General features: G+C 34.8%; 1 protein-coding gene across 1 annotated transcript in view; it reads left to right on the top strand.

The window, feature by feature from the left end:
* KCNH8 (potassium voltage-gated channel subfamily H member 8) overlaps nucleotides 1-16,265 on the top strand; it is a 201,371-nt gene that overhangs the window by 87,201 nt on the left and 97,905 nt on the right. The window contains 2 exon segments of the mRNA XM_075144513.1: nucleotides 4,454-4,581; nucleotides 6,562-6,802. Of these exon segments, the coding sequence (XP_075000614.1) occupies nucleotides 4,454-4,581; nucleotides 6,562-6,802 (369 nt within the window).

Genomic DNA, 16,265 nt, shown 5'->3' with positions numbered 1-16,265 from the left:
CATGTCAGACTTACTCAGTGTAGACAGCTTGAGTTCACTGCCCAAGAAGATTATGGTAGTTCTGCTTGTATGTGATGGATTTACTTTCCAAGGAAGCTCCTATACCTGCGTAATTACAGCCAAGCGTGGGCCTGGAGACCTAGAACAAGAGAGGGTGGTATTCAGGTGCAGCCTGCTTGTACCTGTGGAACAGTTCCTGGGCCATGAGCCAGTTCCTGTCCACCCTCTCAGCTGTCCTGAGAAGCAAAGTGCCCGGGAGCTGGCAGGCTGCAATGGGCTCCCTTGACGATGTGTTGAGCACCCCTCCACCAGGTTCAACTCTACCTCAGGAAGGACTTGTGATATCTTTTATTTGTTACCACCTGAACTTCATGACTGAAAGAACAGTATGACTCTTATCTCCCGTTTGATGGTTAAACACTTTATTTTACATTTCAAGGATTTAAATGTATCATACTTTATCTGAGGAATAAGAACATTATAGTATAAAACCATGAAGTATTCTAGACTATATCCAATGCTATGTTCTGACTACTCTGATGTGCTTTGAAGGAGAGCAGACATAGATTTGGTTTTAATTTGGTCGGTAAGGTTGAGCTTACAGTTCTTTTGCATTGCTAGGGCAGCATATACCTAGTAGAGCTTATCAGAAGTTGTTGGGTTTTATTTTTCTTATTCATACATAAGGAGTAGATTTATTTTTTTCCAAAAGGGACAAGAAGAGAGTTAAGCCTCCATTTTCTATTAAGTGGAAGATTGATGCCTCATGTTCTTATAAAAACACAAACGGAAAAGTCAACAGTTACAAAGACATTTGTGTCTGATTGTGCTTTTTTTACTGCAACCTTCCCTTACAAGATTGTGAGAAGTCTTAAGCTGTTATGAGACTAATGTTAAGATTGGCAAAGAGATGGTGGTGTTAGTTTCTTTTCTTAGAAAAGACTTCTGAGATTGTCATGTGTGATGGTTGTGGTGCTATACCTAATCTCATTTGAAAGAAAAAACAACACAGAAGGACAGCAAGAAGAGTTAAAAAACGTATTACCACTTTTCTGATCAAAGAAAAGGGGACTTAAGACTACATTGCAAAGCATCCTTTTCAAGGGCTATTTCGGGGGTGGGGGATTACCATCACACAGGAAGGGGTGTGTAGAAGTGCCAAGAGATAGAGCCCCAAACTTGAGCTTTTTTTAGAACAATATTTTCTCACAGTATCTGAGTAGATGAGAAATCCTTTTGATTTCAAGCACAGGGTAAAAATAAAACAGCTGTATTTAAAGTGACTTTCTGCTTATGGCTGGATTTACTATTGTATCTTTTTGCTAAGATCAACCACGGAAAGACAAAAGCAAGTATGTCAGGTACCTAAAATTTTTTTAAGAATCAGAAAGAAACAGTTGGGTATTTATAAAAAATAAACTGTCTCCTTCAGAATAGTGATCTGTAAACTGAGTATGACAGGAAAAGAATGAAGGTTACAGACAATAATCGCACACATACAAAGACACACCTGATGAAAAACATAGTTTACTAAGAATCAGGATTGCCTCTTTTCCTAAAGGCACTTCCTTAAAGGGAAGATCAGAAGCAGGAGAATTCACAAATGTCATTTATTGATTTGTGTTATAAGCTATTAACACATGTGCTCCAGTGATGGCATTGTCTGATGACATCTTATCTGTATAGGCAACTAGCATTTTTTTTACTGCTAATAACTACAATAAAAAATCTTTACCATTTTTGTTTAAAAAGAAAAATATTATTACTTCATAATGAATGTCACACTTTCTATTTTTGAGCTGTGCTTTGCTGTCTCTAGGAGTGGAGTGACTTCCAATATTAATGTAGAGATAGCATTAATCCTTTGCAAATAGTGGAATCAGCATGTGATGGAAGTCACTTGCTCTGCAAATATGCAACTAGTAGGATTTTAAGTGCCATATCAAGCTCCACAGCCTGAGCAGGTTAATGAGTACAGAATTCTTAATGGCTGGAATGCTAAACCTACGTAGGAGAGATGGGATCCATCTAAAGCAAAACATTATCAGGCCACTGGCACATAAAATTTAAATACTTATAAGGAACTTGTTTTTATTTAAAGAGTGGACAGAAAATGAAAAATCAGTGTCAATAAATACATAGGAAAAAAGAAAAGACTTTAACTGAATATGTGTACAATGACAGTCTCCATAGTAATTACTACCATTCTGGAAAGAGACGGAGTTGTGCACAGCTTTCAGCTCACTGCTCAGCAAGTGAGAAAAACGCAAATCTGAGGTTAGGAGCTATTAAGAAAAAATCTGAAGGCATTATTACACTATTGTATCAGGCAATTTTGTATCCATATTTTGAATGTTGCATATTATTCTGGAAAAATGTGCTACTAAAAGGATACCTTTACAAAGACATGGGAGATCTAGGAGAGGTAAAGAGAAGGCATTCAAGGTTGACCAGAGATAGAGAGTTCCACTTCCACACAGGAAGAGCCTTGTATTGCTGGGGATGCTAAAAGTACTCAAAGAAACTCCACCTGAAGGCACTGTACCTGCCTTCTGCAACATGGTTCAGTGTGGGTCTTGTAACACATCACCTAGGCTGTTACATCTACACCTACCAGGATGGGCTATCTTGTGCTTTGTAGACTAAGGACATGGAGGGGTATTAGATATGAGACATCGCGAGGATGAAGCCTTTAGCCAAAGAGTCCTGAAAGCATTGCTGGCCAGAAACTTTTGTGGGTATTTGCCCACTTTCTCAGCCTGCCTCATAGCAGGTTTGAAGCATATTTTATTGACTATTTTGGGAGACAATAGAGAAAACTGAATGGTCTCATCCAACATGGCAGTTTAGGTTTATAAAGGGAAGAAAGAGAGGCTTGTAAATTGTTTTAAAGACAATTTCAAAGTCATATGACAAAAACAGACTACTACGGCTATCCAATACTACAGTGGAGACCCGATTCAATAGACTTAAATTCATTTTTACTCAGAGAAGCAGATAAACACTGTTCTCGGAATTTAAGTACACTTTTAAAATGTAGTTTGAGTTTTAAATGATTTGATAATTGAGAGATGAAAGTTTGCAAAAACCATGTTCATTTAGTTGAGTATTTTCTGAAATAGTCCCTTCTGTTTTACCTTTCTTTGTTGTAGCTGGCACCTGTATGTGTTGTAGCTCTTTAAACCACCTGCAGGTACCCAAGTTGGAGATGGGGAAGTATGGGGCTTCTCCATCTGCCTCCCCCAGCTTTCTGGTAGCTATTTGGTTTTGCAGTGCTTCCCTTCTCTTTTTTTCTTTTTCTTTCTTTTTTTTTCCCCCCTTCTCTCCCTTACTGACACGTAAAACATTCTCAACTAGAGAGGGCTCTTACATGAATTACATGAAACATTCTTCACTGAGAAGTTTGGAAAGGTTAGCTTCCTACACTTTTTTGTTATGTATGGGTTTGTGTTATAGAGCCAAAAATACATCAGTCTTCTGTAATTCAAATCTTGCTTTTCTAGGCAGATTTCAAGACATGGCTATTTTGCTTATTGTTAATTTCTGGCTGTGCTAATTGGTTTTGGGTTTTTTTTCCCCCTTAATTTATATGCACTGAATTGAATTTAATTAAACCTGTTTGACAGACAGCTTCTTCCTTTATTCCCATAATTCCTTTTCTCTTAATCCTGACACATCACAAAATGTCTGCTTGACATCAATTCACTGTAATTCCATCAGAGCTACTGGAGTTACTTTGAATTTACTGCTATATAAGGAAGAACAAAATTTGATCCTATGATGGACAATTACAGACATCTGAATGGAGGGAAAAACCACAAGCCTTTCCAAAACAGTGTTCAGTCTTTACTTTTAATGGATTTCATGTCACTAAGGAATGAGTCAAGTGATCATGCCAGTGACCATGTGGTGGGAAAAGAAATCTAAAAGCATGAATGTAAGAATTGGATATTACTAATGAGCAAGCTTGCAAATTAGTATATTCTGGCATAATGGAAGCCTAGTACAAGTCAGATGCTTTTTTTTAAAAAAGTACATCACAAGAATTTTTTTTTTTCTTTCCCTGAAATAAAAGAGAGAGTAGGAACAGCTTAAAGACATTTTAAGTGGTTACTCCTAGCAGTGCTTGCCTCTGGTCAGTAATCACTACTTCATTTTCTGAAACAGTAAAGAGTACATTTTTCTTATCTATGAAATTATATCTTGCAATTAATTGCTTTTGAGTTGTGTGAAGGTATTTAACAATTAAAACTTTGCAGTGATTTTTATTTGCCCTTCAGGAGAGGTATTTTGTTTTTTTAACTGCAAAAGATTAAGTAAAACTAAGAAAAGGTATGTATAATCTTTATATCTAGCCTTATTTCTACAAAAGTCTAAAATGTCCGTAGTTCAGCTCCCAAGGCCTAAAGTGCCATTTCTCGATGTTTAATGGACTCTCACTTCTGTTCTGCAGAAAAATGGAAAGGGAGAGGAAGAGCGGGGTCACATTTTGAGTCAGCGCGAAGACGGAGTAGAGCTGTCCTTTATCATATCTCTGGACATCTACAAAGAAGAGAGAAGAACAAATTAAAAATTAATAATGTAGGTGTAATTCTTCTCTTTTTCAAAAATGTACTCTTTGTACTGTCATTTTTTTTTTTTTAAGTGCTGTAAAAGGTCAGTGGGTACCTGAGAAATGTCCTAATCATAATTTTACGGTAACAAAAGGAGTAAAGTGCAGTTCACTTAAGTGCAGTTCTGCCTACTATGGTATTCGTTACACTTCACATAGCAAGACAGTGCATTTAGCCATATGATAAACAGACAGTTATTTAACCCCAGGAAAGCCACATTATAAAATTTCTCAGAACTTAATTTTAGGTTCCAGTTTACCTTACCATCCCAATTATTTCATTTCAATAATTCCTATTTGCCAAAAAAAAAAAAAAAAGAAACTAAAGGTATTACTCTAGCTGAAAATCTGTATACTGTGTAAGCTCTAAAAAGTCACACTTCATTTAGGCAATTTTTCATGTGAACGTCTCCAATTTTGTGCAGAGTAAATTCACCTTTTCATTTCCTATTTGAAGTAGTAATGTTTCTTTCTCTTCTGTGTACCTACAACTAATAAGTAAGTTCATAAACACCCTGTAAATGTCGCAAAAACCAAATCAAACAATAAACAAAACCAGAAATATAGCAACAGAAAGTCTTCTAAAGAAATATGCTCAGGAGAAAGAATAACTCTCCTGCTCCATGGAACTATGTTTCAGGAGAAAAGTTAATGCAGAGGAAAACTAGAGATGCATATGAAGTCATGTATGTACGTATAAAAATTTGCTAGAATAATATCTGAGAGCCTGTTCCAACAGTGAGAGCCTACAGTTATTAGAAGTAGGGGTAGCAAAAAGAAAGAGTCTTTCTTAAATTCTCAGAACAGTATTTAGTTTCTTGTTTGTATATCATTATCATCAAAAAGCTAAAATCTTTGACAGAGCCACAAGAAGAAAATGTTCTTTTTTTTTTTTTTTTTTTTTTTTTATGGTTAGGGGGAGGATGGAAGAAGACAATGGAAAAAGTAGCCAAAGGACAAAGATCATGAATGCCTTGAAAAGATGATCTGCCACTGGGCATGTTCCTTTTATTGGTTACCAAAATTAAACAGCAATGCAAAAACATCATCCTATGCATTATTACATTAGCAATTAAAAGCACAAAAAACTTGGTATAGATTAAAGACATGAAAGTACACAGCTGAAAACTCTGAAGGATGAAAGCTAAGAATTTATAAAACTGGTGCATGGGACTGAAGTCTTTGTTGCAAAGACTTTTGCCAGTTAAATGACAAAGACTCGAGACACAGGACAAAGCTAGGTATAGTCTAACAGTGAAGGTAGTATGTTCTGGAGCTGTATTACTGTGGGTCTACATTAGTATTTTGGTTTAGATCAGGAGTGCAATTTTAAAGAGAATAAAAAAGTTATTCCTACTAATTGTGTTTTGGTTCATAGCAGTCTTGGGCTCACAAACTGGATTCCCTCAGATGAAACTAAACCAGGAGAGGTGCTCCAACTGCTTATAGCTGTTCAGTCCACAGGACCAGGCTAGAGCTAGTCTGAAACAACCTCCTCACAGCTCTAAAATATGTGTAGGAAGGATTTTCTGTCTTCAGCACCATCTATTCTTTTCTATATGTTTATTCCTATGTGCAGTACTATGTCCTCATGTATACAAAGCTTTAGCCTATCTGTCCAGCAGAAAAACATTGCTCTTCAGTCAGAATTCACCCAACAGAGGAAGAAATAGTTTGCCAGATTCAGTCCCCTCCTCATTCTATTTAATCCGTTCCTTATTAATCCTCTTCCTGCCCCAATTCACAAAGGTTATTCCATCAACAGAACCATCTGTCTAAATAAGTGTCAGGACTACATTAGAAAAAAATTAACATTAGTTCTTGCCTGCATATGAGTATGTCATATTTCTTTATGCTTTTTAAAATAACAAATGGCTGCATCAGAAGAAATGTGTCTGTATGATCAAATTATTGTTTTGTCTCATTTCATTTTTTTCTTTCTTTTTCAGAATGTTTTTGTAGATAAACCAGCATTTCCAGAATACAAAGTTTCAGATGCAAAAAAATCCAAATTCATATTGTTGCATTTTAGCACTTTTAAAGCTGGCTGGGACTGGCTTATTTTACTGGCAACGTTTTATGTTGCTGTGACTGTACCTTACAATGTTTGCTTTATTGGCCATGATGAGCTGTCTACAACTCGAAGCACAACTGTCAGTGACATTGCAGTGGAAATTCTTTTTATCATCGGTAAGATATGTTTGGGGTTTGTTTGGGATCTCTTTTTTGACATTTGAGGTTTTCACAGAATGTATAATATAGAAGAGGAAATAATCACTTTCATGATTTTAAAGAAAATCAATTTTATACAAGAAAATGTATAGTTTGAGATTGTATCTGAACTTTAGATCACTTTTTTTTTTTTTTTTTTTACTTTAAATTGATTCAGGTAGTAGTCCTGCTGTTACTCAAAAGGGACCTTTGACCTTAAGAAAGGCTGAAAACCATTGTTTTACTCTGTGGATGCCTAGAACCTTCCCAATGTAGGAGTGTGCCCTGAAATTACTATAGTGTTGTTCATAATGTACCTTTTTTTTTTTTAATTACCTTTCACAAACACTTAGAGAACCCATGGACCACAAGTTGAAAATCACTAGATTTTAAAAACTAATGACATAAGATTGAAACTCATATTGCAATAATGCAAATGTACAATATCAGTATAATATACTGACAACTGGGATAGAATTTAAGAGGCAGAGGTCACAGCTTGTCATCTGGTCTGTTCTCTAAACTTTTTATTTAACAATCCATTTATACCTTTAAAGAATTAAAAAGAAGACAAGTTTTTATTGTTATAATACCATTCAGTGCTGTCACACTGACAAACCATAGCTCAGATCTGTTGATAATATGCAGATGGAGAAGCTATTATTTTAAAGAAATAAGCAAAGTTGCATATGTCTTTCTTGAATACGAAAAAGCTTAGGACAGGTTCTAAGAGAGAAAGAAAATGAACAAAAGACTAAAATCATCCTCAGATTTGAAACTTCTTTTTCTACTTTCCTTTTCTCTTTTTTTTCCCTGGAAAAAGGTAGCTTAACTCATACATTAAAAGCAATGTTATGATCTTTTCTAGGAGAACTAAAGAAGACTGAAACTTCTTAAGCACTAAGGAACAACTTCAGAATGTCTTTAGTTTAACAGAAATTTTTCTTACGAAAATTTTGAAAAGTTTATTCCAAGTTTCTTACAGCTTTACTATAGACAGTAAGACTAATAGGTGTGGCTGGTGGAAGAATCAGATGTCATGATGGATAAATATTTGTGTTTCCTCCTTTGGACATTGATTTGTCATTAGGTTTAAGGTCTAGTTTTCCCCTTTTATGCTCACTATTAGATCTTGGTGGACTCTTTCATGTTAATGCAAGCAATCCACATTGAATGATACTCAAGCACTGCAGTAAGAAACCTACGTTCTGCAATGCAAGTCATGGAGGATCATCTTTTGTCTTGTGTAAAAAGAGCAAGGCTATGACTCCAGTCAGTCATAAATGACTCCACATTCCATTTTAAGAAATATAAAATGAAATAATTCCACTTGATCTACCTGGATATCTTTATAAAAACAGTAGACTCAAGGTTAAGATATTTTGATAATGGTTGTATCCTTCACCCCACACTGGTGTAGATAACTGCTTTGTGTTATGAATGTGTTTATTAGAATCTGAACACAAGAGAGTATAATCTGTATCTAACTGATTTATGTGCTGTAGTATTCATCTGAAACAAGACAGATGGTGTACTGTTCAATGTTACTTCTCTGTTTATATCCTTTGCTGGAAATACTTATATTAGAATTCTTATATCAGTAAGTCAAAAGCAATGGTATCTCTATGATCAATAGAGTAGCTGGGTAAGAAAAACAAAAGGAAAAAGATTTTCTGTAAATTTTTACTTCATATTTTCTGGTTAGACTTTTAGGTCTATAGTCCAGGAAATTAAACTATGGTTGTAACTAAACACATTCAAAGAAAAGTGTATAAAGTACTAGAAAAGAGTTCTTTGCATGGTTATGTTACTGGCAACCACAAACACTGTAGCATACCAATATTCTTCCCCCACAGTTTCAATAATGGCTCCATTTTCCACAAAATAATTATTTCTAAAGTTATTATCTGTTTTTATATTTGTAGCTCTGGGGAAAGGTTTATGGAGTATTTTCAAGACATTCTCATACTGCATTTAAATATGTGCAGTGAATTTAAAGAAAATAGTGTGTTTATAGTCACCTCTCAACGGTCCCTTGTCCATTAAAATATTGAATGAATATGTCTCCGAACATGTGTAAGATTGACAGCATACATAAATTTAAGCATATGTTTCAGAGCATTGTTGTACAATGGCTCTGACAAGCACATCTTTGATGGATGATCTATGTGCTTTGAGAAAAGTCAATGAGAAGCGTTGAGTAAAATTCTTTTTATGATGCTGCTGCCTCACAAAGTCAGTGGGGAGATCTGTCTGAGATGGGGTCTTCAGCTGTATTACAGCTCTGTAATCATGGATTGAGGTATTACAACTCTATAATCATGGATTGGAGAAAAAGAGTCTATCTGCTTTGATTTTATTCGTATTTCTCAGAACATAGAATAATATTCTTTTTACGCACATAACTTGCACAAACTCTTACTTGGACTTAACAAGGTCTTCATTTTTAGCTGTGTTATCGAAGCAGCAGAGACATGACAATAAAAAGGAGAGATGTCTGCTCATCAGTTCAAAGAATATAATAGGATAGAGGCTAAGGGTTTCCTTTAAGCAGAAGAGTTTGAATAATTCTAGTGGCTAAAAAAAAATCTTCTAGGCTTATCCAATTTGTGATTCAGCATATGCTTAAGCACAATAAAAATACATATGGAAGTGTTCTCCTGACTTGGGGTGCTTATAAGTAAGAGTGTTGATCTGAATTAAATTACTTATGAGGAAAGAGCACATCTAGCTAGAGGTTTAACTGCTTTAGCCTTTAAAGTTCTCTAAAACATAAACTGAAGACAAACAATAACAATAACCCATTTTGTGATGTTTTTGGGGAAGAGGTTGGAGAGGGAACATAATTAAGGCTTCTCAAATTAAGTTAAAATTATTTTTCGCCTGACATTTCCTGTATATGCTAGTGCTTTGATAACTTGTGTGATGTGATGTTTGAGTGTACTTTCAGATCTCTTGTCCTCTGTAATGTGTGCAAACTTCCTCTAACATTCTCCTGTAAACAAATCTTTTGCTTCCTCTATCCAATGATAGTTTAAAACTAGTTTAGTTTTAGAATTTTTTGACTGTTGTATGTATCTTAAAATCATAAAGAAGTGGAGAGAAAAACTTTTTAACATTAATGTATTTAAGCAAACACATACAAAAATGATCTTAGAAAGTGTTTCGTCTGGTGAGTGAGATTACCTGCTTTATTGCACTATTTACTTCAAAGTTTATGCTCCTCAATTTGCATAGGTAGTAGCTGGGTCCTTCATTTGTAGATAGGTGTGTCTGGGCAGCTAAAGTTTCAATATTTCTAAGCAGCATAATGAATCTTGGTTACTTTTCAATAATATTTGTAAAGTTTTTTCTCTTTTGGAGAGAAAAGCTGGGAAACCAGTTCATTCCATTTTATTAGTAATAACCTCTTGATTACATAACTTTTACTCTTCCATAATTATCCAGTGTAGTGCTTTTCTTTCTGTAACAGTTTCATTCTAGTTTTCAGATATTGTCTTTCTTTTTTTTTTTTGTATTTTTAAAACATTATTGAACACCGTAATTGAAGAAAGTAATGTTACCAACAAAATTATCAAGATTTTATTGCTAAACACTCAGGCTCACTTACAGGACTATTTGAATAGGATGTCTTCAACAGGAGTTGAAATCAATGTGGTGGTTCAGAGAAAATATATAGAGGCTTTCAGGGTAATTGTAATACATTATTTACTGGGTAAGATCAAAGGTGTCTGAGTATTTTGTCTCGTAAGGTGGCCAGGAACAACTATAGAGGGAAGAGCTATAAAAATAAGTGACCTTTAACTTTTAATTTCAGTGTTCTATTTGTGGATCATCCAGTTTCTAGTGGAAGATGGAGAACCCCAGATACTAATTACAGCTATAAAATTATACTCTTTATAAACGTACTGGCAACAGTAATTTTAAGTGATTTTCCACAACATACTCCTTTGCCTACCTGTGGAAAAAAAATCTATACCCATCCCTTCCTCCATACATGCTCATCTGAAGATTTTATCTATGGCTTGCACTTTCAAGAGAGAAAATTAATCATGGTTGCTAAGATTGCTTCTCTTTGTATGTCTCTCTCTCTCTCTCTCGTTAAATACTGTTTAACAAAGTGTTTTATCAGCAATTTCAGTTTTTAAAAGCAACGTGTTTAGAAGCCCTAAAGCTGTGATTTGTGTTGCATGATATTGTAGATAAAGAGACTTGTTGGCCCATTAGTGTCTATCACAGATGTAAATTACTCAAAACCTTTCCAAAACTGTCTTAAATCATATGAAGCCCTTGAGTCTCAGATGTTTAATATGTAGAGATTTAAAAATACCCAGCAGAAATTCATATCATCATTCATGACTTACATAGTCATTCAAGTGTGTATATTATTGTATTGAAAATAATATATGTTAAACAAAATTTGTTTGAATCAGATGAGATAGTATTAAATGCTATAGATTTTATTAGGTTGCTTTAAATTAGAAGGTTTGTTTTCTTTTTCCTCTCATGTTCTTTTTCATTATTATAGTGATTACCATTTCATACCTTTGCAAGTGCACAGAAGGTCATGTAAAAAAATATCTGTGTCTAGGGAACCTCACATGTAAAAGGACTTGTGCATTTTGAAAGGAAATGGCAGTGTTTTGAACCATATTTTAGAAAGTGTGCCTTCAGACCCTAATATGCTAAAATTCAGGTAGACATCAAGGGAGTGGCTTGAATTTATCTCTGGGAATTTATCTCTGAGCCTCAAATTGTCTCATCTGTGAGATGAGATTGATATGAACAAAACATGAAACCGGATAGAGTGACATTGTTGATACACCTAATATTAGGAAGGGAAGGTAATAATAAATTGTTCATGGACTATGGATTACCCAGTAATGTGAATAAACAGTACAAAATGTTCATGTTGAAAAGTAGTAATAAATTTCCTAAATATTCTCACTCAAAACGTCAAACTGAAGTTGGCAAGACTACTATATTGTTAGAAATTTTTCCAGTAGCCTTCTTACATACCCTTGTAAGGTGGACAGATGCTAGTCTGTACACAAGATGCTGTTTCCAAGCACAAAAACATCTACCTGGATGTAAAGGAGACAAGTATAAACCACAATAATTTAGAAGTGATCATTTCCATGGAAATATTTCTGTATCTTCAGGTAGATGCAGTTAAATGTTATGGAGACACCCTGAAAATTTTACTTGTATGGTCTCTGCTGACCCCTTCTCTTCATTTGCAGAGGTGTGATGCCATTGTTACACATCATTAGCCAGCTTCTCATAGAATGAATAAATGTATGTTTGTAGATCTAACCAAAGTTTTAAGAAATCACTGCCCCAAATTGTTGCTTACTACTCCTGAAGTTGGGAGATACCTTAGTTAACACAAGAAAACCGCTCATCTGAGCATTCCTGCTTTTCCTGAGGCCAAAATGAACCACATTGACTTAAACTACTGGGGAACTGATTACATGAAGGGATCTTTACGTATTGTGCCATGTACCATCAAAGTTAAAGATAAAATCCAAGAACCAAGTACTTAAAGAAGTACTGAACAGGCTCCATTCTGAAATCTGATTTTGTGAAGGAATACCTAAAAGAAAGCAAGTGGATTATGCAGGATAAAGGCCTTTTGAAAACACATGTAAGATGGTGGGAACCTCATGAGTATAGCCTGAAATATGCAGCATTTACCATATGTAATTCCTTACTATTCTGGGGAGAGCTCTGCAGGCAGCTTATAGCCAGGTCAAGATATTCTGCATCTGTGCTTCTGGCAAATATAGTTACTGTTCTACTTCTCAGTTGTCCTAAATGAATCTCTTCAGACAGATTATTTTTCTTTCCTACTTCCTATTTCACAGTGAGACTTGTAAGGTCAGACTGACAGGCTTCTGAACACTTAAGAGTGCTAAGAGCACTTAAGAACTGACTCTTCATCATTTTTGTCTAAACTGTGGTGCTACTGAAAAAAAAAAAAAGCAGTGTGACAAATCATTTGTTTCACCTATGGTCAATCCACACATTGGGAAATCCTGTAGTAATAGTTTGTACATAATTTTCACTCTGCTATATGTCCTTTCAAAAGGTATACAAAATTAAAACTACCCTGTTATACAGAGTACAACTGACTTGCATTATAGGTACCATCAGACAAAGTTTGTGTTTAGGTTTACTATCCTATAACATGATGGTAAAACAACACTATATTTTTCAATAAGATTAGAGTCTTTTAATTAACCATGTAGGTAATTTCCAAGGAAATGCTTAGATGTTTAAGAGTTTACCATATTTTTTGTGAGTGGCATGTGGTCTTTTTCATTTTTTTTTATGTTTTATGGATAATGTCCTATGTATGCGAATTGTCAAGCTGCATAAGGAAATTTCTGAGAAAAATATTTCAGGTTTCCCCCTTGGAATTGGTCAAAAAATTTTAAGTGCACGAAGGAGTTGTCCCATGGCCTACTGAATGTTTTACTTTTTGATCTTTTCATTGTTGTCTCCAGCATTTGTGTGAAGTGAACTGTGTTCATGAAATACCCAACAACTACATTTGCTTCACACACATTGAATTTAGTGAAAAGTTAAGTCATATGACTGATGTTTCTTCACTCTTTGAAATTACTTCTTTCTGCCGTATTTCTGCAGGTTCTATTAAGAAAATTACCCATGTAGAATCTTTCACACTTCTGCAGTCACAAATACTAGCTTCTTTTAAATGCAGAACTAGCAGTTCTTTTTTTCAGAAATATTTTAGTTCTTTGCTTTTCTTTCAAGACTCCAAAGTCTGTATCTTCCCTTGTAGAAAAGTCAGTATAATATATTTTAGTTACTCAATATGTTCATGGATTGAGTCTGTTTTTAAAAGGTAGAGCATAGTTTATAAAAGATAATTTTTCCAGTGTTTAGTATGTTATTGTAAAGGTCATGATATGCAATGCTTTTCTGGTATATCAACTACTGTAGAACTGAGATTAGCTAATCCCTGTTTACACCCTCATAGTTAAGGAGAGCAACTTGAAAAGGTGAACCCAAAAGGCTGAAAACCAAGGAAGCAGATAAAAGAATGTGGCACTTAATTTTTTAAGTTTGTGATCTTTTGTTCTGTTTCATGATATTGGGATTTATATTCATGGGCTCTCAGCACAGTAAAGAGTTGTAACTAAAACCCCCGTTTTAATGTTGGTGTGCTGGTCATTCTGTGTGTCCCAGCATGCCTACAGTAATGGGTACAGCATTGGTGTTTGGTAGAGCATACCATGCTAGTGCATTAACACTGACCATACTATACTCCTGGAGGGAGTGACTTTTGTTACCACAATAGCCATTTAAACCACTAATGCCTTCAGATTTCAGTTTTTTATATTAATGGATAATTTACCCAAGTAAAACTGTATTTTCCACTTGGGTGTGACTTCAATATCCCATTACCTTCCACTCTAAGAACAAACAGTAAGGAAGAGCAAATCAGTCTGCCAGTTACAGATGGATTTTGGGAATCTATTCTGCTATGATCTGTCATACCTGAGAATAGATCTTACTCCATTAAAATCACTAAAAATGTTGTCGATTCATCAAACTGTAATGGAGCAAGGCTGAGAGCACTGCCTTAGAACAGGGACCATGCCACTCCTCATGTGCTGTACAGTGACAAGCATCTTGATGTCCAATTGTAAATAAACTCCCTTCACCGGAGAAATTTGACTGGTAAAACAGCTTGGTGTATTCAGTGGTGATTTTAACAGAACAAAGCCTATGAATCATATTCATTCCACATTAGTAGAAGCTTTTTTTCAGAGGTCCATCATATTACATGAATGCGGTATCCTTTGTGCTGAGGACTTTAAGAATTTGTAGGTTTAAACTATGTTTCCATTGTTCATCTGAATGCTAGCCATCCAGCTAAAGCCACAAGAACTCTAAAAAAGAGCTTCTTTGAATGGAGGTGTAATGTGTCTCTGAAATGAGGTTCCCAACCTCTGTGACTGCCCACACAAACCAAATGGGGTTGTTTCCACAGTATTCTGGAGTGTTAATGGCCAGGAGAAAACGTTACTGGGCATTGCACCCAAGAAAAAAATAGGAGGGAGAGGTATACTTGATAGCCAAATTTTACCATTTTAAATATATCATTGTTTAAGGACTAATTCTAATCCTTTTACACAATTTTCTTTAATGATCATGCTCCTTAATAAGAATTTTTTTCTGTTTAAGCTGTGGAAGAGAACAAAATTTTCTACTTAACAAAATACCATCCTGGTGGTACAATGGTGGCTCTTGATATTTTTTAGATTTCAAGTCCATTGGGACCTACACTTTGTATCTTGGGATACTTCATTTCTTTAATTTCTAGCAGTGTAAAATTTGGGCTGGCTTCATCCTTCGCACTGTTACCTATGTCAACAAAATACATGTCAGATTTCAGTTATATGTAGTTTAATATGACCTTTCAGTTCATAAAGATTCTGATAAGAAAGAAAAATTTTGACTATCTAGTTCAATTCTAAATATAAGACATTATATTTAATCCAGGTGTTAATATTTATTCCAATAAACTGCGTTTGGCTAAAACATGTTTTCCTGAAGGACATCAGCTCTTCTTCAAAGACCTCAGAGAAAGGAAAATCCACAACTCTACTCATCTATAGCTTGTAAATGACATATTTCTTTTTTGTATTTTTTTCAACAACCTGCAGAAGTGATGCTTTGTTAAGTATTTAGTACTACCGGTTTAAAACGTTACTACCTGCTGATTCTTAGTTAGGATACACTAGATTGTAATTTAGTATCTGATAGGATACAACCATGCTTTGCTGCTCCATTCCAAAATTAGGTAAGAAGTATTTATTGAATACATGTGTTTTTTCTACAAGATTATTAATAGCTTCTCTTATAATGGGATGCCACTAGTACAAAGGAAATAAAATTGCAGATTTGTGTTTCTTCCCTAATACACCTAAAACTGTAATTTTCCTTCATCCTGGTTACCAGTGCTTTCTTTCTCTTTCCCAAACAGGTCTAGATTTTCACATCAAATTTTCTGTAGTTTTTATTGATTGTTACTTAGTATCTGTTCACCATTTGTTATTATCTTCCTTAAAAAAGAAAAAAAAATGCTTTTCCTTCAGCAGCTGCAACAGGCTTTTATAAAGACTTATTATTTAGTTATATTATATATTTCATTATATATTATGTGTTTATTATATAAAATCCCTACATTTAGGTTTTTTATTACTTAATCTCTGTTGAGTTTTCTTGTAAACTTTATTTGACTTCATAATAGCCCAGATTCCTAAGCAACAGGTGTAAAATAAGCATTACTTTCCTTTCCTATACAAAACCAGTATCATCTCCCTCACCTTATCATGTCCACATCTAAAAGAAAATCGTCAAGCTAACTGTGGTAACAGACATTTTGAGGGGATATGCTGAGTTGAAA

Source organism: Calonectris borealis, chromosome 2, assembly GCF_964195595.1.
Source record: "Calonectris borealis chromosome 2, bCalBor7.hap1.2, whole genome shotgun sequence".
NCBI lineage: Eukaryota > Metazoa > Chordata > Aves > Procellariiformes > Procellariidae > Calonectris > Calonectris borealis.
Note: the sequence above shows the minus strand (reverse complement) of the source record. Positions and strands in the feature narration are given on the sequence as shown.